The sequence below is a fragment of the Musca domestica genome, unplaced genomic scaffold, assembly GCF_030504385.1.
Source record: "Musca domestica strain aabys unplaced genomic scaffold, Musca_domestica.polishedcontigs.V.1.1 39, whole genome shotgun sequence".
In the NCBI taxonomy this organism is placed as follows: Eukaryota; Metazoa; Arthropoda; class Insecta; order Diptera; family Muscidae; genus Musca; species Musca domestica.
The window spans coordinates 4,217,073-4,242,263 of NW_026712326.1; the positions used below are offsets into that span (position 1 = coordinate 4,217,073).

Consider the following 25,191-nt stretch of genomic DNA (forward strand, 5'->3'; position numbering starts at 1 on the left):
GCTTGCTATATTGAAGCAAACTGAAGAGATTAGTTTGACAACCTCCCAAGCTTCAGGAATCGTGACACTGATCAACTTACAAAAGCCACCTAACATGAGAGGGTACAGAGGGCACAGAGGATTTTAAACAGAGCTAATGTCTTCAATAAGTCTCTCACAGATAATTCCGAGGATTAAAAATTGAAGAAGAGGAACATACCTCAACTTACGCCACCGCCTTTGCTTCGGTCTTCAGAAAGATTGAATCGAAAATCAAGAACAATTGGAATCGAAAATCAAGAACAATTGGAATCGAAAATCGAAAAAGAACAATATAACATGAAAAATATGAGGTCAATGTAGGCTCAACTTGAAAGAGAAATCCATCAACATATAACCTTGGCCATGAAAAGGTAAAAATTTCAAATAAAAATATGACTCCCCTTTTGATAATTTGGAAATTTTGTCGTTTACAAAAGGTTGAACCTATTTTTTCAGAATTCCTAGCCATGAAGAACATGTCCGTCCATACTACAGTAATCTGCCATGGCATTAGAAGCACCAATCATTTTCTCAAGTCTCTATCGGACAACACATGGCAGGCAGCCAAGCAAGTACCAGGGACTATCGTCGAGGGTCAAAATTTGAGAAATTGGAGCATACCTCCAGTTACTAAAGCCAACGCCTCACCAAAGTTATTCCGAATTCAGAAAAGGTCTCAGGTCTCTCAAATGAAAACCGAGTAAGTCGTAGGCCTTGGATATTTAAAGTGGGAAAAATTAAAATTGAATCGATATGGAAGTGGCTCGTTGGGCCTTTGAATCAGCTTTCGACATTAGTAGTGAGAAAACGATCCGCGCCGAATCAAAGTGCTGTCGTGGGCCTTTGATACCAAGATTGAAAAGTTATAAATCAGAACAGAATCAAAGTGTAAAGAGTCGTCGTGTGCCTTCGATATTAAAAAGAAATTTACCCTGAATTACTTTGAGATCCAAGTGCCGTCGTGGGCCTTGGATTTTTAAAGTGAAAAATCGGTGGAAAGAATTTAAGCGAAAAAAAAATAAGTGAAAAATGATACCTTGAACTGATGCGAGAAAATCTAAGCCTACGTCCCTACGTCGTAAAAAGTTTTTACAAATCGAATTGTTATAGAGCCTCGGTGGGCCTGAAGCTGACATTACACATCCTCTCACCGCAACTCCGCCGAAGTATCACCTTGCACAAACTTAACTACCACACCACATTCGAAAAGGTTCCAGTAGTGAAGCAGCCTTCGTATAACCAACACCTACAACGAGCACCGGAGCAGCAAATCAGCTAGCCAAGTGTCGGACGTCCGACACTTCTGCTCAATGTCTATTTACATTTGTCATTACATTGTGACAGTTTTTGCTGATATCTACACCATTCTTCTGCTTTCGGTCTCTAAACTGTTCAATCTCAAAACTATTGACAAATAATTCAGAAATGCGTACTGTTTTACTTCTAAGCTTGGTCCGAGGTCGGTCCGACAACTCTAAATTATCTTCCAAATTTCCCGGGTTTATCCTTGCGAATTCGATCCCACATTACTTCGAAAGTCGGCTGAAACTTCAGACATTCACCAACCCTTTGGTCCGACAACACGTTCCCATATACATTTCGATTGGTTTCATCCGAATTTCAGTTCGAAGTCGGTTATTGTTAATATGTACATCAGAACTTCATTAGACCATTCTTCCGAATTCGGTCCGAAAACTGTTCGAAAGGCGCAAATAATTCAGAAAGGCGCACTATTTTACTTCTGAGTTTTGTCCGAAAACTCTAACTTCTCCTCCGAATTTCCCATGGATATTCTTGCGAATTTGGTCCGACTTTGCTTCGAAAGTCGGCTAAAACTTCAGACTTTCATCCGACCCTTTGGTCCGACAACACATCAAACACTCCATATAACTTTCGATCAGTTTCATCCGACTTTCGGTTCGAAGTCGGTTGATGTTAATATGTACTTCAGAACTGGATTAGAGCATTCTTCCGAATTCGGTCCGAAAATTGTTTGAAAGAAGGCAAATAATTCAGAAATGCGCTCTGTTTTATTTCTGAGTTCAGCCCGAAAACTCGAACTTCTCCTCCGAATTTCCCATGGATATTCTTGCGAATTTGGTCCGACTTTGCTTCGAAAGTCGGCTAAAACTTCAGACTTTCATCCGACCCTTTGGTCCGACAACACATCAAACACTCCATATAACTTTCGATCAGTTTATCCGAATTTCTTTTCGAAGTCGGTTGTTGTTTATGTGTTCATCAGAACTTCATTAGACCATTCTTCCGAATTCGGTTCGAAAACTGTTTGAAAGTCGGCAAATAATTCAGATATGCGCACTATTTTACTTCTGAGTTCGCTCCGAGATCGGTCCGACAACTCTAATTTCGCTTCTAAATTTCCCATGGATATCCTTGCGAATTCGATCCGACTTCGGTTTGAATGTCGGCTAAACCTTCAGACTTTGATCCAACAACACGTCAACCCCTCCGAGATCGGTCCGACAACTCTAATTCCGCTTTCGGAAGTCGGCAAAAACTTTCATTCCACCCTTCGCTCCGACAACACGTAAACAACTCCATATATCTTTCGATCAAAAGTCACATTCGATATCGAAAGTTTTATCCGACTTTCTCTTCGAATTTGGACCGAACTCGGACAGTTTGGTTCGCTGGAAAGCCGTACCAGTCGACAGTCGCAATCAATATATGTACAAATCGGATAAAATAAAGCGTTACACACCGAATTTGTAAACGAACAAACTACCTGCTCGCTCTCAGTCACTTCAATAAAATTTTTCTGTGACAAATCCTACCCCCGCGAGCGTATCCCAGCAAACGGTGAAAACTTGTCGTTACACTTTTCAATTGCCCATAGACAAACTTTGAATCCGCTCTTTGCATTGGTAAATGGAGCAATTGAAGTGTGACGAACTCTATCCTCGCGAGCATATCCCAGCGAACGGTGGAAACTTGTCGTTACACTTTTCAATGGCCCATAGACAAAATTTGAAACTGCTCTTTGCATTGGTAAATCGAGCATTTGGAGTATATAAGAAAATAAGGAAGCCCACAAATAAACAAAAACTGGTTCAGGTCCTAGGAAAATGGAAGCCCATCTTAGTCACCTCACCAAGGGCTACTTAGTTAGTCGTTCTTTAAGCAATAACTCTTTAAAGGTAACATCTTAATATCAATTAAATTGCTTCTTTCTGGCCATAAATCGGAAGGGTAATACGAATGCCTGCCCAAATTTGCAATGATATATTTAAGTTTTTCAATAAGCGATCGGAGCAACATGCCCAATCCTATGAAGAATATTCTCTGAATAGAGAAATTTTAAAAATTTTCATCAAAATACTTGAATCGATTTAGGAATCTTGGCAAGCTAAATTGTATTCAAACCATTTACATATATTTTTTCTCAAATTTTATTCGAACTTATAATAAAATATCGAAATAACTTAAAACTCTTTGTTTTTTTAGTAGATATAAGACTTATGGATAATCTTATAGCATTTTGTGTCAATGTGTTTGTGTGTGTTTTTATCTTCATAAATATATAAGTATATATACTTTCTGTTGTCATAATATCATGATATATATTTGTTGTTGTTGCTGTTCTTGTTTATTTTCATACATATATATCCTTGTGGTTTTTCTCCTTAACTCTTCGCTTTGTTATTTATAACTTTTCAATATTTTTTTATTTATTTATTTTTACATACAATATTAATATTATACAGGATATAAGCATATGTCCTGTGCTGTATTTCGTATTTTCTTTTTTTGTTTTTGCTTCTTTTGTGTCTCTGTGGTGTTAATATTCCTGTTATAGCTATTGTTCCTTCTTTCTCTCTTCTTCCGTTTTGAGTGGTTTTTTCAAAATCCATAGATTTTGTTTTTTCTAGCAACCTCTTAAAATTTACTTCCTTTCAGATTCTGACTATGATCGTAATGTTTTGTTATGTTCGTTCGTTTGTTGTTGTTTTTACTGTTTTTTGTTTTGCTTAAATTTATGTATATAATATTTTACTTATATATAAGTATATATCTTTGTCTAGCATTTGTTTTGGTTTTGGTTTTTTGCCTATTAATTTGTGTGTGTATGTGTCTCAGTTTTGAAATTCTGCAAAGATTGTGGGCTTTCGAGAGAGCCTTTTTAACTGGCCATCCACTTGCATTTACTCATTTAATTTGTGCCATTCGGCAATTTGTCTTCGTGGTGAGTTGCACACTTCATTCCAGTGATTTAAGGCTGTACCATTCGAATTGGGTCCACCCAATTCAAGTCGTCCAATAACCTAGAAGGAGAAGGAAAAACGCATTAATTTGAAATACCTTAACACCGCTTTAGGTCGAATTTCGAAGACTTCCACCGTTTGTCGGACGGGTTTTCAAAATTTATAATTTTTATGGCCATAATCACCTTTTCCAACTTATTTTTAAATTTTTGAATTTCGAAAAACACCCGGATAAATTATAGTATGGAGGGTATATTAAGTTCGTCATTCCGTTTGTAACTCATCGAAAAAATAATTTTTGACCCAATTCTTAATCAGCGTAAAATTCTAAGACGATTCAGCCCTGTCCGTCTGTCTGTCCATCTGTTGTAATTACGCTGGAGTCAAAACGATGGGTTATATCGGTCCACGATATCATATAGGCCTCATATAACGGCACCCACGGTATTCAAATAAATTTTCTGAAAATCCATAAAAGGAATTCCTTTTTAGTACTTTTAGTAGGTCCACGATATAAAATATCCCCCATATAACGGTACCCCCGATATGCGGTATTTTGATGATTTCAGCAACATTTTCTAATGGAATTGTCTACTAGAAGTTCTTACTAAGCACTTTACCCCCTGGAAAATTATTGTCTACATAGGTCCACGATATCGTATATTCCCCATATGACAGAACCTCCCTATATTCGTTATTTTGATGATTTTAGGGCATTATTTTCCTGAATTGTTTCAAATTTCGTATTTAGAGTTCGTAATGGGGACTACAGCCTGTGACAGAAAATTGTCCATGCAGGTCCAGGTCTTTTTATGGCCCCGATATAACGGTACCTCCCTATATTCGGTATTTTGATGATTTTAGCGGCGTTATTCACCGGAATCGCTTAAAATTTCTTATTTAGAGTTCGTAATGGGAACTACAGCCTGAGACAAAATATTTTCTATGCCGATCCAGGTCTTTGTATGGCCCCGATGTAACGGTAACTCCCTATATTCGGTATTTTGATGATTTTATGGACATTATTCTCCTGAATTTTTTCAACTTTCGTATTTTGGAGTTCGTAATGGGAACTACAGCCTATGACAGAAAATTGTCTATGCAGGTCCAGGTCCTTGTATAGCCCAGATATAACGGTACCTCCCTATATTCGGTATTTTGATGATTTTAGCGATATTAACAGAACAATTTGTATTATGTCTAGGATGGTTGGTATTGAAAATAAGATATATCGGTCCACGTTTTTTGGTATAGTCCTCATATTACGGTATCGGGAGGATATTCGGTATTTTGATGATTTTTGCCACGAATATGTCTAAAAATTGGTATTTGTGGTTCATTATGGGTTCTAATGTTTCCTTTACCCTAAGGTGGAGGTTATTGAAAATTCGTCCAGGCCGAACTTATTGTTTAATGCTTTTTTTTTTTTGAAAATTTCCAAATACGTTCCTATTGATAGAGGCTATTCAAAGTTCTGTCCGGTCGAACTTACTACTTTTTACTTTTTTCTTCAAATTTCTGAGTTTTGAAAAATCATGGAGAATTGGGGGTTTTCTTTCTCATTTCCCTTTTTTAGACATACATAAATAGGTCCCTATTGAACTCTCAATCTTAGCAACTTTAAAGGATGAATTTCCGAAAGTAGCTCCTTATCTCATCCAAGATTGAGCCTCATGCAAAATTTCAAGCTCCTCGCATTAAATGATCGTTGGATGGAAAAGTTGGAACGTTTCGTACCTTTTGGTACATATTGTAGTCTTAAATTCTACAATATCCCTTTACCTCTTTTCAACAAGAGTGATCTTCAAAGATAATATATGACATTCTTATTACTCAACAACTAACTACGTTGCACCTTTTAATAACTTTGTACCTTTTAGTAACTTTGAGGTAAAAGTTTTTATAGGAGAATTAAATCATAGACGCTATGATTATAATTATAATTTAAAGTTCAAAGGACTAAATATGCCGAAGCATTTGTATCTTTTAAATTCGGACTTGTATTGCCCATTTGGTGCACAATTAATATGAAATCGGATAAAAATATATATATGGGAGCTATATCCAAATCGGAACCGATCTCGATAAAATTTGGCAAAGATATTTCTGAGCTGTATCTGATATATTTCCCTGAATATCGTTGTTACGGAGTGTATATTACGGCTGTGGGTACCAATTATAACAAATCGGATGAACAGTATATAGCTATATCTGAACCGGTCTTCAGCAAATTTGACATACTAGCTTCTAGACTCATTTCGGTCGTAAGTGTCAAATATTAGACGTTTGGTGCACAATCAAAGGTAAATTGGACGAAGTTATAAATGGGAGCTATATCTAAATCTGAACCGATCTCGATAAAATTTAACAAATGTATTTCTGAGCTGCATTTGATATATTTCCCCAAATATTGTTGTTACAGAGCGCATATTACGGCTGCGGAGGACAAAAATAACAAATCGGATGAACAATATATATGGGAGCTATAGCTATATCTGAACCGATTTCGATCAAATTTGACATACTTATTTTCAGGCCCAACCTTCTCGTTCGTGCAAAATTCCATACTATTCGGACTGTTATTACAAGTTTGGTGCACAGGGTAATAAATGCGAACTGTACTTTGTTTACAAACATACTGGTGGTTCGGTAACGATGTGGTGCCATTTTTGTATTTATCATAACCTTTTCGCCAATACCCTTTTCCAATCACTCTATGTCGATGATGTAAATTTTAGTACCTTTCATACCCTTGAATTAATGTAGCACTATTTCGAACTTTTAAGTACATTTTCTTCCCTTCTCCAAAAACTCAGGCGTTTTATTCCCACATATAGCAAGAGTTTCCCGCGTCCAAATTTCAAACATCTCACAACAACAATATTTTACCTTTCTGTACTTTTTGAATCTTCAAAGTAAGAATTTTCAAAAGTCACGCCTTACATGACAATTTCTCATCAATACTGGCTCTCATAAAAAATACAAAGTTCTAACTCTTTCAAAATGCTCAATCACAATTCTGTAACTTTCAGTACTTTTCTCAGTACACCTGAAGTACGAATTTATAAAAACACCGCTTTTATCAACCCCGGCGCATGGGGTAACCTTCATAGGAAATGTCAGAATTCCAGCTCTTAATGGTTGCATTAGAATAGTACTGTACCATTATAGCTCATTGGTACTTTTCGTACCCTTTAAGTACAAATTTCAAGATTTTAATGGTTTATAATTTCGGCTTTATGAGTAAATTATTGGTACATTTTAATATTTTATAAGGTACTATTTAGTATTAGGTACATTTAAGTATAAAGGATTTTTAGTAGAAATTTTCACACACTGAAGTGTATCACACCAAACCTGATCCCATACTAAATTTTACAAAACAATTTGTGATTTTCCAGATAAAGCTAAATATCAAATTCTAGCTGTAGTGGTACAATATTTAATTTTTTGGTACATTTTTTAGTAAAATTTTCAAAAAAAAAACATCTCAATAGACATTAATGTTAAATTCTAAGACTCTGGCTCTAAATGTTTAGAATTTAGCTCCGAAAATACTTTGTAGTCGTTTTAAGTATTTTTAGTATTTTTAAGTATTTTCTGCTGTCTCATGTTCATATGTTCCTACACTATATACGAAATTTAGTACCATTTAGTACAATTTAGTACACTACATATAATTTCCGCTTCACGCTCATATTCACAATTTCATCTATTTTCATACACTATATAACAAATTAAGTACCATTTAGTACTATTCGTACACTTATTGTACTCATTTTCAGATGAGGTTATCTCAACTTTATACATTTTCTCATGTGTAAGATTTCATCATTCCACCTTTATCCATTCACACATTGTACCAAATTCAGTAAAATTTGGTACGATTGATATCTTTAAGTACGGATTTCCAAAACCACCTCATTGTAAAAAGCATACTTCCCAATTTTGGTTGCCCTATAAAAAATTAAGATTTAGCTCTACCGAAAGAAATCGAAACTGTACAAAATTGATACCTTTTAGTACATTTCGTACATTTAAAGTTCGAAATTCCTAACACTTTGGTACATCTATACACCACTACCAGTACCCAATGCCAATACTTCAAAATGTCAATTCACTCCGATCAACCGAAACTGATTTGTACCAAATTTAGTACCTTTTAGTACATTTCTTTCTTTTTAGATCACTTATAGTTCCAATTTTTAGAAACTCTTCAGTTATCTTTTCTACACAACATCAAAAGACCTCATTCCAAATTTCAGATTTCAGAATATGATTTAGTACTTTTCGTCCTTTTTAGTATGTATTTCCAAATTCATAGACATATATCAAACTACCGCTCAAAAACTTATCATTATAACAATTTTTTGATTTCCAATTCAATTCCGTCCGCAAATACCAAATTCAGTACGATTTGGAACTTTTTGTGCGCTTATTGTACACATTTCCCGAACGACCTCTGTATCTCAACAATGTACAAATACGCTTTGATGAGTTTTATTCTAAATGTCAACATTCCAAATTTGCCCCTTTACCTAATACCATAATGTACCAATTTAGTAACATTTGGTACTATTGGCACACCTAGTTATGCATTCCAAAACCCCCTCTTTATAATAAGCATACTTCCCAATTTTGATTCCCATACACAATTTTAAAATTTTCGATCTGGATCAGCCAAAACCAAATTGTACCATATTTAGTACATTTTGGTACAGTTCTAACACTTAGTACTCAATTCAAAAATAGCCTCCTTTTATCAACCCTACTTCCCAAAACTTGATTCCCGTAACAAATTTAATGATTTTACCTCCATCTGTTCACATACTTCCAATTCGTACAAAATGTAGTGCATTTTAGTACTTTTGGTACAATTATTGTTCCAAAGAACCTTTGGTTTGTCTATCTTATATACCCTCATTCTGAGTTTCAGATTTCCAACTTTATACCTTTCATAAATTCTAAATTTTATACAATTTAGTACTTTTCGTACTTTTTAGTACGTATTTCCAAATTCACCTCCATATATCAACCCACCGTACAAAACTGACCATTATACCAAATTTTTAATTTCCAACTCTATTCCTTCCCCAAATATCAAAATTTAGTACCATTTAGTACTTTTCGTACCTTTTTTAAAGCGTATTTACAAAACCACTCCACATCTCAAACCTAGAAACAGACAGTGGACCAAATTCCAAATTGCGGAGTTCAAGCTAAATCCGTTGACCCAACCTCAAATTTAGAACCATTTATACCATAACTCTTACAAAAACAAGATCGGACGAGATATCATTAGGGAGGATATTGAAAATCCTCGCTGAATGAAAATCTCTTTCCATTTCCATTCAACCATTGAAACCCCCATATTTACCTCATTTTTGGTAACACGATCCCAGTCTAACAGCATCAACTCAAGTGACACTCCTTCCAAAGTCGCTCCAGTTCCCTGAAATAGAAAAATACACCATATAATTCTCCTCCTCTCCCCACATCATATCTGCAATCACCCACCTCAGCTGCGGGAATATCGAAAGCAAAACTCTCATTGAAAACAGGACTCAGTGTGCGTTTCTTGACATGTGTCTTCTTCTTGGCGATGCGCTGGCCATTGTACAACAAATAGATTTTGACATAGGGATCAGCCAAACCGGTCACATCCATGCGTGGTAGATTGCGGGCCTTCAACAGCACCACTGTCAAACGTCCGGCGGCTGGTTGCCAACACAACGATATCAAAAGTTCGCCACGTCCCTGGGCCCGTATCTTCAAACTACGTGGTTGAATTTCCTTGCTAATGGACAAAGCCTCCTTGGAAATGTCACCGATTTCAATGCTCGACAATGGACAGACAACCTCGCCAATGACATCATCACGCGAATAACGATCAAAGCTCAGGATGACAAAATGCAATGACATATTCTGCAAATCATTGATGTTCAAGCCATAGAAAGTGAAATCCTCATCGTAGACCGGGTTACGAGTGTTGCGCACAACGCGGGTCTTGACCTTGTGCTGTTTGTCGGGCAGCAGCTGCAACTTGACATAGGGATCAGTGGCGGCCTGGGTACGGCCATTCATGCCGGCTGGAATATCGCTGCCATTGTTGCTAGTCGAGGGATTGTTCGAATTGCCGCCACTACTCTTCGAGGGTAAACCACGGCAACGGATGATCGACACCATCAGGGCATTTCGTTCGGCCAAATAACGTAGCTTGAAAAATATGGAACCCAGTTTGCCGTACTGTTCCAAATGCAGATCGGTGCTGGCATTGCTAATCATCGACTCTTGCATGGCATTGCCCATCTGACTGGATCTACCGGCAACGACACCATTGTTCGCACCACCACTACCACTGGGACTCTTAGCCTCCACAGGGGAATGTTTCTCACTGCCTCCGTTATATTTCACCTGTTTGGGTTTTATCTCATCCTCTTCCATATACTTGACAGTCTGTGGCGAGATTGGCGATGAGGCATTCTGATCGGGCATTGGTTGTAGGATACCCAATTGCTTGGTACCCGTTGGCGATGGTGACTTCTTCAGATAGTGTGGTGGCTGGCCACTAGGCGAACGAACAGCTGTCGGACGTCGTGTCGGTTGAAAGGGAAATGTGGCATCGTGTTGATTCTGTTTGCGATTACGAGCTCTCATTTGGCGGGCACATATGCAGGCCACCGCCCAAAGGGCACCGGCCGACACGAGGCCCAATATAGCGGGAAGTACTGAAAATGAAAAGAAAAAAAATTATTAATTGGTATAAAAATTTAAAAATGAAAAACCAGTGAAAGAAAACTGGAAAACATAACAAAAATCGAAATGACCAACATAAATTAAACTTTGGGTATCCCCAGCGGAAGATATTTAACCCAAAGGGGTTATTTTTAAATGTGGTAAAAACATTCTGCTACAGGAAAATTCTGCAACACGAATACATCAAAAGAGTAAATTCTACCAAAACACCGGGAATTCAAAAATTAAAAAAAAAAACATATTTTAGAATTTATCCTAAATTTTCCTACAAAGCATCATTTTAGAAGGATGACGTTAAAGACGAACTTATTCTCCATCGTATTTCACTTTAAGTTGCAAACAGAGAAAATCTTTGCTTCCATTATATATCAGGAAAAAAATTTGGATAATTTTGGACAAAATTACCCAATTTATATACCCTTCACCATAGTATGGATGGTATATTAAGTTTGTCATTCTGTTTGTAACACCTCGAAATATACAAGGTGGCGCAAAAGTAAACTTCCGATGTTTTTTTGCTGTACTTAAAAAATTGTATTCTTCTTGTGGATTATTTTTAGTTGGTCTTTTAGTTTTTTTTATATTATGTCGAAAATACGATGTAATCTAAATGGTCGCCGCCATTGTCATCTGAGCCCATTTTATGGCATTTTCCATCACTTTGGCCAAAAGTTCCGGCGATAGTTCCTCACATTTATGACGGATTTTGTCGTTAAGAGCTAAAAGATTCTGAGGCTTTTTGACAAAAACCCGCGAATTCAAAAAGGCCCCACCAAAAGAAGTCTGGAGCGGTCAAATCAGGCGATCTTGCTGGCCAGTGCAAATCTCAAAAACGGGAGGTTGGGCGCCGGGGAAATACATCCTTCAGCATATCGATTGTGGCACGTGCAGTGTGGCCGTTGCACCGTCCTATTGGAACCACATGTTTTCCATTCCCACGTTACGGCAAAAATAAGTCGTTGATCATTGCTTTGTAGCGCTCACCATTCACAGTAACCGTTTGGCCCGCGACGTCTTCAAAGAAAAAAGGTCCGATGACTCCTCTAGTGAAAACACCATACAGTGACTTTGAGCGGGAGAAATGGCTCTTCGTGGGTCACACGCGGATTTTCAGTGTTCCAAAAGCGTAAATTTTGCTTATTTACGTACCCGCTAAAATAGAAATGGGCCTCATAACTCATGATTATTTTTGATGAAAAATCATCTTCTACTTGGTGGTGATTAAGAATGGCTTGAGCGTATGTTTGGAGGCGACTGGCGGTCAGCAGCTAACATCTGATGCACCATCTGGACTTTGTACGGAAACATCTACAAATCTTGTTCCAAAATTCGCTGAAAAACCCGTCGATTGTTTCCCATTTGAGTGGCAAGTCGTCTGGTCGATGTCGACGGCGCTTCCATGACATCCTCGGCTACAGCAGCAATATTCTTTGATGAACGGATACTTTGCAGAAAATCTTACTGAAATGCATATTATGTCTGAGGACTTTTGGTGTTGAAAAAGGGCCATGTAGGTCCCCGTTTTGGTATGGCCCCCATGTAACATCCCGATATTCGGTACTTTGATGATTTTAGCGACATTATTCACCGGAATTGTTTCAAATTTGGTATTTAAAGTTCGTAATGGATACTACAGCCTATGACAGAAAATTGTCTGTGCAGGTCCTCGTCTTCGTATACATCGTATATAATGTTAGCGACATTATTCACCGGAATTGTTTAAATTTCGATGTTCCCGATGTTCGATAATTTGATGATTTTTGCCACATTTTTTCACGGATTTGTCTGAAAATTGGTATTTGTAGGTCATAATTGGTTCTAGCTCCTTTGGCGAAACATTGCATGTGTAGGTCCACGATTTGGTATAGCCTCCATATAACGCTACCTCCCGATATTCGGCATATTAATGGTTTTTGCCACATTTCTTCTAATGTTTCCTTTACCCTAAGGTGGAGGGTATTAAAAGTTTGGCCCGGACGAACTTAATGTTTTTTTTTACTTGTTTTTAATATAATCTTTCCCGAAGTCATATTACGCACTCTATGGTAAGGGAGGTATTGGGTGTACATCAAATTGTTTGGACATCGATTCAGAGTTGGATATACATCTATTGTATTACATCCCTCTGATTCCAAATTATAACAGCTTTAAAGCTATAATAAGTTTTCAAGAAAGCTTAACAGCTGCTACGATCCACTTCACATAAAGACCCAATATAAAAGTTCATTTGTAACGGGTTACGACACTAAATATTCATAGTTGTGTGAGGTATTATAAAATCGGCCCGACCGACTTTTTACCTTTCTTTACTGGCGATTTCGACGTGTAGTAACTTTAAAAATGCTCCATTTCATCCCCTAAATGTTATGCGACTAACATTCTAAATAGTATACTTCGGTATTATCCGATTTGGTACAAACTTGGTACATAGTAATATTATTATCAAACTTAGATAGAGTTCGGCAATGGGCAATATCAGTCCACACCATCTGGTATATCCCCCACAAAAGGTTAAAATTTAAAAAATATATATATTTTACTTCACTGAAAGAGAAAGGATAATCCGATTTTGCTCCAACTTTAGAAATCCTAATATGACTGAGGGTATACATCTGTCGGCAAAACCGACTGATACTGTTTAACTTGTTATGTTTTATTTCTAGCCTCAAGCTAGAAATGATACATTTTCTTGACATCAAACTTAAGAACACTACTCGTGCCAGTTATATAAAAATAATTAACTGCATCTGAAATATCCATGTCAACTCTCGTAACATCAAACTTCAGTCATAAGACCACCTGAACCCCCGGTTTGTTGTAAGAAACAAAGTAATTCGTCAAAGAATGAAATGGGGTATTATGTTGTTGGCTTAAAATATTTCTAAAAATAGCTATAGGTATGCATAAAAATAAAATTAGCAGTATACACATATATTTTGTTGTTGTTGTCGATGATTCATTATATTCCCACATATATATTTTTTGATTTGACACGAAAAATATTATTATTGCATTATTTAAAGAAACATAAATTATGAACATACATTTATGTGAACAGCAAAAAAAATTGTGTTAATATGTTCGGAATTGGTGTCAAAAGGTACGGCGACAGAGAACAAGAAGCACACAACATCAAAATGAAAAAAAAAACCAAAACAACCACCCCCAGCAGCCATGGAAAACAGAGCTGGCAAGAATCGCATCCCCCACCACCACCTATCGAAACGAAAACAGCTAAAATAAAACCTCATCCCCCTTCATTATCTGAATACGGCTAAAAAGGAAAATTTTGCAAACAACAACAGCAACCATATGATGAAAGAAAAAATACATGTATACATTGCAAGATTTTCCTTTTTCGTTTAATTAACTTTTGAGTTAGAAAAACATTAAACAATAAAAATTATTTTAAAAAATTATAAAAAAAAATAAAAACCATTTTTAAAAATTTGTTATTTTACCAAATTCTTCAGAGAGTACTTACTTGTTGTCATAGCGCTTATATCGGGATTATTTGAGTATTCGTCACCCATTTTTTTAGATTGTATTCCTTATGTTGCTGTTTTTTTTTATTAAACCGTTTGTTATCTTTTTGTAGCGTTTATTTAGTTTATTTTTAAAACTGTAATAAATATTGTTTATTATATGTTTTTTTCGTTAGCAAAAAAATCGAATTTTCTCCTTCTATTCGCCAAACAAACTTATCGTCGTCGTCGTAGCCGTAACCGTTGCGTGAAAAGCTTTTATCTAATGGAAACAGAAGAAGAAGAAGAAGACAATGAAAATAACAGCATCAAAATTGGCCACAAAAGCACCAACTTCGCCGCACTTTATCATCATTCTTTACTTCACTTCATTTCCACAGACATTGTATTTACAAATGCCTAAAAGTATGCTAAGGTTTATCTCCTTTCCACTTGTGGCAGTGAGAGAGCTTTCAAACAATGTATGCTCTTGTTGTCTCTTTCACATTTTCACTCTTAACACACATATACACTTGACTCACTTCCCCTGGCAAAATACCGTTATTGGGAATTTATAGTTGTTCTTGTGTTTGTTGGCGGCGCGGGAGGGTTTTGAAACGACACAAAAACACTTTTACACCACACCACACGACCGACACACATTCACAAATGACTTTGAAAGGATTTCAACATTTCGTTGTATGTTTCGTTTAATCACGTTTCGTTTCGTGTATTGTCTTGCATTGTTTCGTTGTTTGTTTTTGTTTTTTTTCCTCCCCTCCCCCATTTGAAATTTATCATTTGTTTTTGTTTGTTTGTTACAAGGTAGAGCTCGTAGCTAGCTGGGCATAACTTTGATTACCCAGTTGTGTGTTACAGTGTAATGGACAATGAGTGTGACAATGTGAAAACTTTTTGGCAAACTACGTCATTGGCGGGGTTATGTTGGTTTCCTGCTGGGGTTATTTTCCATGGTACGTACACAACGTAAGTGTTACGTAGTGGAATACCTATTGGTTGAATTTCGAACTTAATATAGTGCAGAGTATAAAAAAATTACAAACCGTATTTCAAAGCCAGTTCTCTGGACTATGTTGTATAGTATTGGCTTTAAAATTCGGTTTGTAAATTTTTATACCCTCAACCATGCATAGTATGGAGGGTATATTAAGTTCGTCATTCCGTTTGTAACTCATCGAAATAATAATTTTGGACCTAGCAAGGTATATATATTCTAGATCAGCGTAAAATTTTAAGACGATTTAGCCCTATGTATGTTTGGCTGTCTGTTGTAATCACGCTAGTGTCAAAACGAATAAAGATAGGTAGCTAAAATCTTGCACCGATCAATCTTTTGTCTGCAGACATGTCTAGTTCGAAGATGGGCTATATCGGTCCACGGTATCATATATTCCCCATATAACGATGCCTCCCGATATTCGGTATTTTGATGATTTTAATGACATTTTTAATGGAATTGTCTTAACATCCACAAAAGCAAATCCTTGAGAGTACCTTACCCTGGAAGACAATTGTCTATATAGGTCCACGACATCGTATATCCCTTATCTAATTGTTCGTCCCGATATTTGGTATTTTAAAAATAGTAGCCAAATTTGTCAATGGAATTGTCTGAAAAACACACACAAAGATTTCCCTTTGAGTACTTTACCCCCTAGAAAAGTATCGTCTATAGGTCCACGATATCGTATATCCCCCATATAACAGTACCTTCCGATATTTGGTTTTTTTATGATTTTAGTGATTTTTTTAAAAGAATTGTCTTAAAATTCACAAAAGGAATTCCTTGAGAGTACATTACCCTGGAAGAGAATTGCCTATATAGGTCCACGATATCGTATATCCCTTATTTAATGGTTCCTCCCGATAATAGGTATTTTGATAATTTTAGCCAAATTTGTCAATGGAATTGTCTGAAAAACACACACAAGGAGTTCCTTCTGAGTACTTTACCACCTGGAAGAGTATTGTCTATATAGGTCCACATTTTAGTATAGCACCCATATAACTGAACCCCCTGATATTTGGTATTTCCGTGATTTTAGCGACATTATTCACCGGAATTGTTTCAAATTTGGTATTTGAAGTTCGTAATGGATACTACAGCCTATGATAGAAAATTGTCTGTGCAGGTCCACATCTTCGTATAGCCGCCATGTAACGATACCTGCCTATATTCGGCGTTTTGATGATTTAAGCGGTATTATTCAACGAAATTGTTTCAAACTACGTATTTGAAGTCCGGAATCGGTACTACAGCCTATGACAAAAACTTAGCTATAAAGAAGACCACGTCTTTGTATAGCCCCCATATAAAAGGTTTCATCTTAGATGTATTTTTCTACGGATTTTTTTTTTTGAAATTTTTCAAGTTCCTTCAAAATAGTGGAGAGCATTAAAAGTCCCTCTCGGTCGAACTTAGCTGCTTTTTATACCCCCAGCCATATGGCTGATACGACCAAAACGTACCTCATCGAAATAACGGTTTCAGACCCTAGATCTCTTTGTACCAAATCCGTTTCAGGACATTTGGAGTCGATTTAGCGGTGTACTTGCATTCGTCCGTCTGGCTGGTACACACGATAACTCTCGAAGGGATTTTAATATTTGTTCCAAATGCGGCACATTATAATATTATTATCAAATTAGAGTTCAGAGATGGGCAATATCGGTTCACCTCATCAAGAACCACCCACCCCCCCTCCACAAAAGGTCAACATTTTCAAAAAATATTTTTCTGCGCAGAAAGAAAAAGGTTGATCCGATTTTGCTTCAACTTTGCAAATCCTAATATTTGCATCAGTGCTAGGTCAGGTGCGAAAATGAACATCGGTTCACTCCATCAAGTACCTCCTACGCAACGGCTCAAAATTTTCAATAATTATAACTTTTATAAAATGTGATGTAAGAGTCCGATTGTCTTCAAATTACACATCACATCAAAATATATTTTAATAAGCCAAAAATTGTTGTGAAGATGAAATATATCGGTCGACTCCTTCCGGTCCACTCCTTCCTTCCCCACAAAACGGTCGAAAGTTTCAAAAAAAATTTTCTGCACAGAAAGAGAAGTAATAATCTTACTTATCTCCAACTTTGCAAATTCTTGTATTTTTGGCAGTGTTAATTCAGGTACGAAAATGGGCATTATCGGTCCACTCCATCAAGTACCTCCCCCACAAAGGGTCAAAATTTTGAATAATTACAACTGTCATTGAATGTGATGTAAGAGTCCGATTGTCTTCAGATTTCACACATTCCAATATTTTTATTAACCCAAGTTCTGGTGTTAAGATGAAATATATCGGTCCACTCCTTCTGGTACCTCCCCCACAAAAGCTCGAAAGTTTAAATATCCATTAAGTTCAATTAGACTTGGCACATCTGAATATTTCCCCCACCAAGGCTCAAAGTTTTGAATAACCGAAACGATTACAAAATCCCAAATAAGCATCAGGTTCTCTTTACATTTACACATACCATTATTTCTACTAACACAAGCATTGTTGTGAAGATGGGATATATCGGTCCACTCCTTCTGGTACCTCCCCCACAAAGGCTTAAATATCCATGAAGCTCATAAAACGAGAAATTAATATCCGATTTCATTCGGACTTGGCACATCTCAATATTTCCATCAACACAAGATCTGTTATAAAGATGATAGAGACCGCACCATTTCTTCTGGTACCTACCCCACAATGGATCAACATTTTGAATAACCAAAACGATCATAAAATCCGAAATAAGCATCCGATTCTTTTCATATGTCACACATCCCATTACTTCCACTAACACAAGATCTGCTGTGAAGATGGGATATATCGGTCAACTCCTTCTGGTATCTCCCCCAAAAAGGGTCAACGTTTTAATTATCCATGAGGCTCATAAAACTCGAAATAAACACTGATTCCTTTAAGACTTGGTTTATCTCAATATTTCCATCATAACAAGATCTGACCATTTCTTCTGGTATCTCCCCCACATAGGATTTGAAAAACAAAATGCTTAAAGATAGCGAAATAAGCATCCAACTCTCTTCAAATTTCACACACAAACATTTTTGTTAACACAAAATCTGTTGTGAAGATGATATATACCTGCAAACCCCATCGCACCCACAATGGGTCACAATTTTCAATACTTTTATTTGTTATAACTTGCGAAACATATCAGCGATTTCTTCCAACTTGCTATATCCAAATATATCTCTCAACCAGAAATCTGATATTAATGTGGAATTTTTCGAAATTTTTAATTTCGCATAATATTGGGTATGAGTGTTTGATTTTCTTTTATTTTTGCCCATTTTAATATTTTATCTGTATTAGATGAAGTGCGGTAATGGAATACTCCGGTCGACTATATCTGGTATCCCATGCACATTTTACAATTATTTAAAATTATCCATATCTCATATAAGAGGAAGGAAGTGGTCGATATAGTCCAAATCTGGCACGTCGCAATATTTGTATCATATTTATTTAGGTCCGATACGAAATGTATAATATGGTTCCATTTCTTTGGAACCTGCTCCATAGAGGGTCAAAAATTTGAATAATGATAGCTGAAATATATTTAAATAATCGAACATCGGCTGAGGGTAACATCTGCCGGCAAAACCGACTTATACTTGTTAACTTGTTTTATTTTTCGGACGATCCTACCATGAAAAAAATATATATTTTTGTGCGCCATACTTTGATGCTATTTACTAGGTTCCCAAAATGTAATTAGACTAACATTCCCAATAACATATTGAAAATGTTAAGTTTGGCCGGTATCCTTCGGCATTTATGACATTCATGATTTATTCAAATGAACTCATTTATTAACTCAATATGGTTAACGATGAGAATGCAACATTAATATATATAATTAAATTCATTTTTATAAATTGGAGGAAATAAATTTAAACGCCGTAAGCAGCCATTTGAGGCTGCACCAATAAACTAGTGAGTTTAGTTAACGATTTCCAATATCCGACTTAATTAATTCTTTTGATAAAAAAAAAATTAGCTCAAACAATAAACAATTGATTGTTCTTTTAATCGATGGAGATACGATTGGAATGTGCGATAAAGCCAATGAAATATCGATTAATTAGCTCTTCTTTCGGATTGTCAATTGCCTGTGAACTATCAGGAGAATATTTCAATGAAATAGTTTAGAAATTGCTGAATGATATTATTAACCCATTTGTGCATATGTCTTATTGGTATTTGTCTATTGGTATTAAGAATATCAATTTTTACGGGGAAATATTAACACATTGCAATGTGTGTGTGTCGTAATATACATGCATGTATATGTCTGATACAAATAATTTATATTTAGAACTGATTATTGGTCTACTGTTATTGTAACCTCCACTACTTTAAAGTATATATGTAATTTTTTTTCTTTTGATCAGCATAAAATTCTATGTCGATTTAGCGATGTCCATCCGTCTACCCGTCTGTCAGTCTGTGGAAATCACTCTAGCTTCCGAACGAAATGAGGTAGATTGATAAAGTTTTAATCAATGTATATTATGTCTGCAGGACTTATTGTATGTAGGTCTGTAGGTCCACGTTTTGTTGTAGCCCCATAAAACGGTACCTCCCGATATTCGGTTCTTTGTTGATTTTAGCGACATTTTTCACCGGAATTGTTTCAAATTTGGTATTTGATGTACGTAATGGATGCTACAGCCTATGACGGGAGATTGTCTGTTCAAGTCCACGTCTTCGTATAGCGCCCATATAACGGTACCTCCCGATATTCTGTATTTTGTTGATTTTAGTGACATTATTCACCGATTTTTTTAAGCATTTGAATATTGTGATGGCTTATGACAAAAATTACCCATGCAGGCCCATGTCGTTGTAAAGACCCTAAAATAACATCTACATTCGATATTTCTAAGATTTTAACATTTTTTATTAATTTTGGCAATTGCCAAATTTGTTCCAAATGCCATTCAAAGTTCGACCCGCCGAACTTACAGCTTTTTATACCCTACACCACAAGGTGGTCAGGGTATCATGTATTTGTGCATTTGTTTGTAACAGGCAAAGGAAACGAGATAAACCCGTAGTTCCTTTTGATGATCTGCATAGAATCACATTATGAGTCGATTTATGCATGTCCGTCCGTCCGTCTGTCCATGTATTTTTGTAAACAAAGTATAGTTCGAATTTATTGCCCCAAATTTTGCACATATCATTTGTTTGGCCCAAGGACGAACCCTATTGAAATTGGAGATAATCGGTAAAAATTTAGATATAGCTCCCATATATATCTTCGTCCGATTTGCCTTTTATTGTGCACCAAACGTGTAATATCAGTCCGAATAGTATGGAATTTTGCACGTACGATCAAATTGGACCTGAAAATAAGTATGCCAAATTTGATCGAATTCGGTTCAGATATAGCTATAGCTCCCATATATGTTGTTCATCCGATTTGTTATTTTTTTCCTCCGCAGCCGTAATATCCACTCTGTAATAACAATATTTGGGGAAATATATCAAATATAGCACATTCGAGATCGGTTCAGATATGGATATAGCTCCCATATATAACTTCGTCCGATTTACCTTTGATTGTGCACCAAACGTCTAATATTTGCCCAAATTGGATGAAATTTGGCACTTACGACGAATTGAGTCTAGAAGCTAGTATGTCAAATTTGGTGAAGATCGGTTCAGATATTGCTATAGCTTCCATATATACTGTTCATCCGATTTGTCATATTTGTTACCCACAGCCGTAATATGCACTCCGTAACAACGATATTCAGGGAAATATATCAAATACAGCTCAGAAATATCTTTGCCAAATTTTGTCGAGACCGGTTCCGATTTAAATATAGCTCTCATATATATTTTTATTCGATTTCAAATTAATTGTGCACCAAATGGGCAATACAAGTCCGAATTTAAGAGATACAAATGCTTCGGTATATTTAGTCCTTTGAACTTTAAATTATAATTATAATCATAGCGTGTATGATTGAATTCACCCATAAAATATTTTAATTGTTATGCGGAGCTCTACTAAATTAGCAAAGTGGTGTAGGGTATCATAAAGTCAGCCCCGTCGGACTTTAAGACTTTCCTTACTGGTTTACTTGTTAATTTTTGGAAATAAAAAACACTTAATTGCAAAGAGTGTAGGGACGGAACTGGAATCAAGAAAATTGGTATGAGCATCACTGTGAATGATGAGGCGAGTTTAATACGAATACCTTTTAGAAACTTAAAATATGAAATTTCAAACATTGAGTATTTTACCTAAAATCGTCAAAATGCCGTTATATGGGGGCTATACGATATCGGGGGTATCGTTATATATGGGCTTTACGATATCGTGGACCTATATAGTTTCTGCTATATACTTTGTTATGTCTAATATATAGATGAGTTACAAGCGGAATGACGAACCCTCCATACTATGTATGGTGCAGGGTATAAGAATGATTAGACCAACATTGTCCAGTTTTATACCCTCAACCATTCTATGGATGGTATATAAACTTTGTCATTCTGTCTGTAACTCCTCGAAATATTCATAATAGACCCTACACAGTATATTTATACTAGATCAGCGTAAAATTCTAGGACGAACTAGCGATTTCCGTCTGTTCACCTGTCTGTCTGTTATAATCACGCTATCTTTCGAACGAATTGAGATAGAAGGTTAAAATTTTGCACACACGTGTATTTTGCCAGTAGGCAGGTTAAGTTCGTAAATGTCGGCCACGTTTTCGTGAAGCCCTCAAATAACGGTACAACCCGATATTCGGTATTTTGATGATTTTAACGACATTATTCACCCGAATTGTTTCAAATTTCGTAGTCGAAGTTTGTAATGGGTACTGCAGCCTATGCCCAAAAATAATTTCGTATGCAGGTTTCAAGTTCCTTCCAAATGGTAGAGGGTATTAAAAGTTCAGCCCGGCTGAACTTATCAGCTTTTTTACTTGTTACATCTAACCTCGTATTATCTTAACATTTCGATACGCCAATTTTGATTGTTAGAAGATTGAAATTGTATGGGGGAGGTACCAGAAAAAGTGCAATGGTATATTCGTTTTTCACATTTAATGAAGAAAATCGCAAAGATGTTTCAAAAGTAGTAGACCAATATTGTACCTTTTCGAAATTTATTCATGTGGCAAGTTTGAATTATGTCGGGTATAGCCTTCGCCGAATATGAGATTTGTATTGCAAAATTTTGAAGTTACTTTGGTGGAACTTGAAATCCGGATTACTTCAGCATTTTCAAAGGATCTCAAAATCCTGAATGAAAAATCATAGGTCTGTTTTAAAAACTGCAACCTAATGGCTATGACGCCGTTACTAATCATCTAAATTCCTCTCACCAATCTCTCTCCCTCTTTTTCTTTTGCAAAAATTATCAGTTGACAATAAGTTCCATTATCAATTCTTACAAATTATTGGTTAATTTACTTATATTTTTTGAAAATTGGGAGACCAGATATTCGACGGCCCCTACATCGTTTCCTGTGTGAATATATCAGATCTTAGTTAAACACAAATATTAAGATTAAGATTTAAGATTTTAGGCACCTTGTGGGGAAAGTAGCTGCTAATCACAATCCTTACACTTGAAATATAAATGTCCTCCTATGGCTTTCAATATTCGCATAAGACTCTTTATTTGAAATTTATTCTCTAAGAATTTAAATTATTAATTCATGAATAGGTATAGCAAAACCTCAATTAATCTCTCAACATAAGGTTTTTTGGTTAGAAAGTCATTTCATAAGAACTAGCATTAACTTCTACTCCCTTTTACCCCTTTTTGAATACCGTCATCCACCACACCTATTTTAACTAAATTTGAGTATACCTTAGGGGCCAAGAAAAAGTTACTAATCCTCATCAAACATTTTCCAAAAATGATTCAAAAACTAATTGAATCGAACTATGTTCGAATCGAACTGTTCGTTGAATAAAAAAAATGAAGAATAGAAATTTCAATCAAATCTTCTTCAAATTCAGTTAAATCCTTTGGGGTCTAATCCAAGGTTTCTGATAAAATAAATTGGTTTTATTATTAAAAAAATATGAAAATTCCTCTCCGTGTTATCCTTGATTTAAAAAAATTAATAATTATTTTACACCAGACTGTAGTCATTTTAATCAAATTTCCTTGAAATTAAATCCCTTGGGGTCAAATCCAATGTTTCTGATAAAATAAATTGGTTTTATTATTAAAAACAATTCAAATTCTTCTCCTAGTTATCCTTGAATTTGAAAAAAATAAATCCAAAAAAAATAAATAAATATTGTAATAATTATTTAACACCAGACTGTAGTCAACAATGTAAGGACGTAAGGACCTACGTACAGAATATTTGTTTGATTGTTAGTCTTCTTTTAAGGTTTCTTCTTTTACGCCTTCCCCTTTTTCTTCTCCCTCCCTCTCACACTCTCTCCCTTCCCTTCAACTCTCGCTATTTGGTATTTTTTTGTATTAATCAAAGGTCTGCTAATATTCAACATTTTGTATACATTATTGTATCCTTCTGCCGATGTTGGGCGCCGCTGCCACTGATGTGTCGTACTGTCGCCTTCTTGTGCGTCAAGTATGAATCATTCTTCGGTTGGGTTTGTTGTTTTCCGTTGTTGTTGCCCCAAACCCCCTCCTCTTCAGGCACTTAAAGTGAGTGTGTATGTGTGTTTGTCTGTTTGTGTAGATTTTCGTGGGTTTTCTAACGATGATTAATACGACGAATAGAAGAAGGAAAAAAACTTGAAATTTTTCTTGTATTCGCATTGGGGAAAAACGAATGATTTTTCCATTGAGATGTCACATTTTCAAGTTCATTGAAACAAAAACATATTTTTTTTTTTCTACAGGGAAAAACACAATAATACAAATTATTATTTTAACTTCTGTTTTTTTTTTAATAATTCCCGATTATTCTTTGAGACACTTGAAGTTTTCAATTTTGCACATATGTGTCGTAGGTCTTCTTGGCCTAAGGGTTTTTTTGCATTTTTTCATTAACCAGAATATGTATCCTTTCCTTTTGAAGAAAAATCTGAAATTCTTACAATTATTTTCTGAGCATTTTTTGGATTATTCACCAATGTTTGAAACTTTTGAAAAGTTTTCTTTTTTTTCAAATTTTATTCCAATTGGATTTCCAATTCGATTTTCCACACGGTATATACTTTTTTTCTTCAATTATCTTCACTTGTTTTTTGGGGTATATGCTCTTTATCTGTTTTTTTCTTTTTTTTTGCTCAGCACTCCGCTGCGTTGTTTTACGTTAAATGTGAATAACTCGCAATAGTTTCGTCTCTGCCGTTACTTTCGCTTATGGCCAGAATGAGTGGTGCGTATGTGTCAGTGCCAGTCGTCTCATAATCACCACAACCACCACCGTAAATCGTTATTCCTGCACAGGCGCACTAGCTATCCCACCCCTAGTAAAGCTGCATTTACTTTACCGTTACACCGAATTACAACGTTGTCAACAATGACATACACATTTTATCAACCCTGTTTTTGTTATTGCGCTTCGAGAAAGATTCTGCCATGAGACGCATTTTGACAGTTATGTGGTGAGTATTAATGAAGTGTCAAATTGTCAACTGTTAGTGGGAGTAAAAGCAAGATGTTTTAGAAACCAGTCCATACAAATCTTTCCCTCTTATTCTCTATTTGGTCTTTGTATGAAAAAGCAT

General features: G+C 35.9%; 1 protein-coding gene across 2 annotated transcripts; it reads right to left on the reverse strand.

Annotated features, from left to right (window-relative positions):
* Positions 1 to 4,066: 4,066 nt before the first annotated feature.
* Positions 4,067 to 24,838, reverse strand: LOC101899496 (synaptotagmin-4). Of its 2 annotated transcripts, none has more exons than XM_059126481.1 (5): positions 24,556 to 24,838; positions 14,485 to 14,622; positions 9,762 to 10,972; positions 9,622 to 9,696; positions 4,067 to 4,304 (listed from the first exon to the last, which is right to left on the reverse strand). In XM_059126481.1, exons 2-5 carry the CDS (start codon positions 14,531 to 14,533, stop codon positions 4,185 to 4,187), a joined length of 1,455 nt encoding a protein of 484 aa, XP_058982464.1. In that variant the 5' UTR covers positions 14,534 to 14,622; positions 24,556 to 24,838; the 3' UTR covers positions 4,067 to 4,184. The 2 variants fall into 2 exon arrangements, with proteins under 2 accessions (XP_058982464.1, XP_058982465.1); XM_059126482.1 differs by having other exon boundaries at positions 24,676 to 24,837.
* Positions 24,839 to 25,191: the final 353 nt, after the last annotated feature.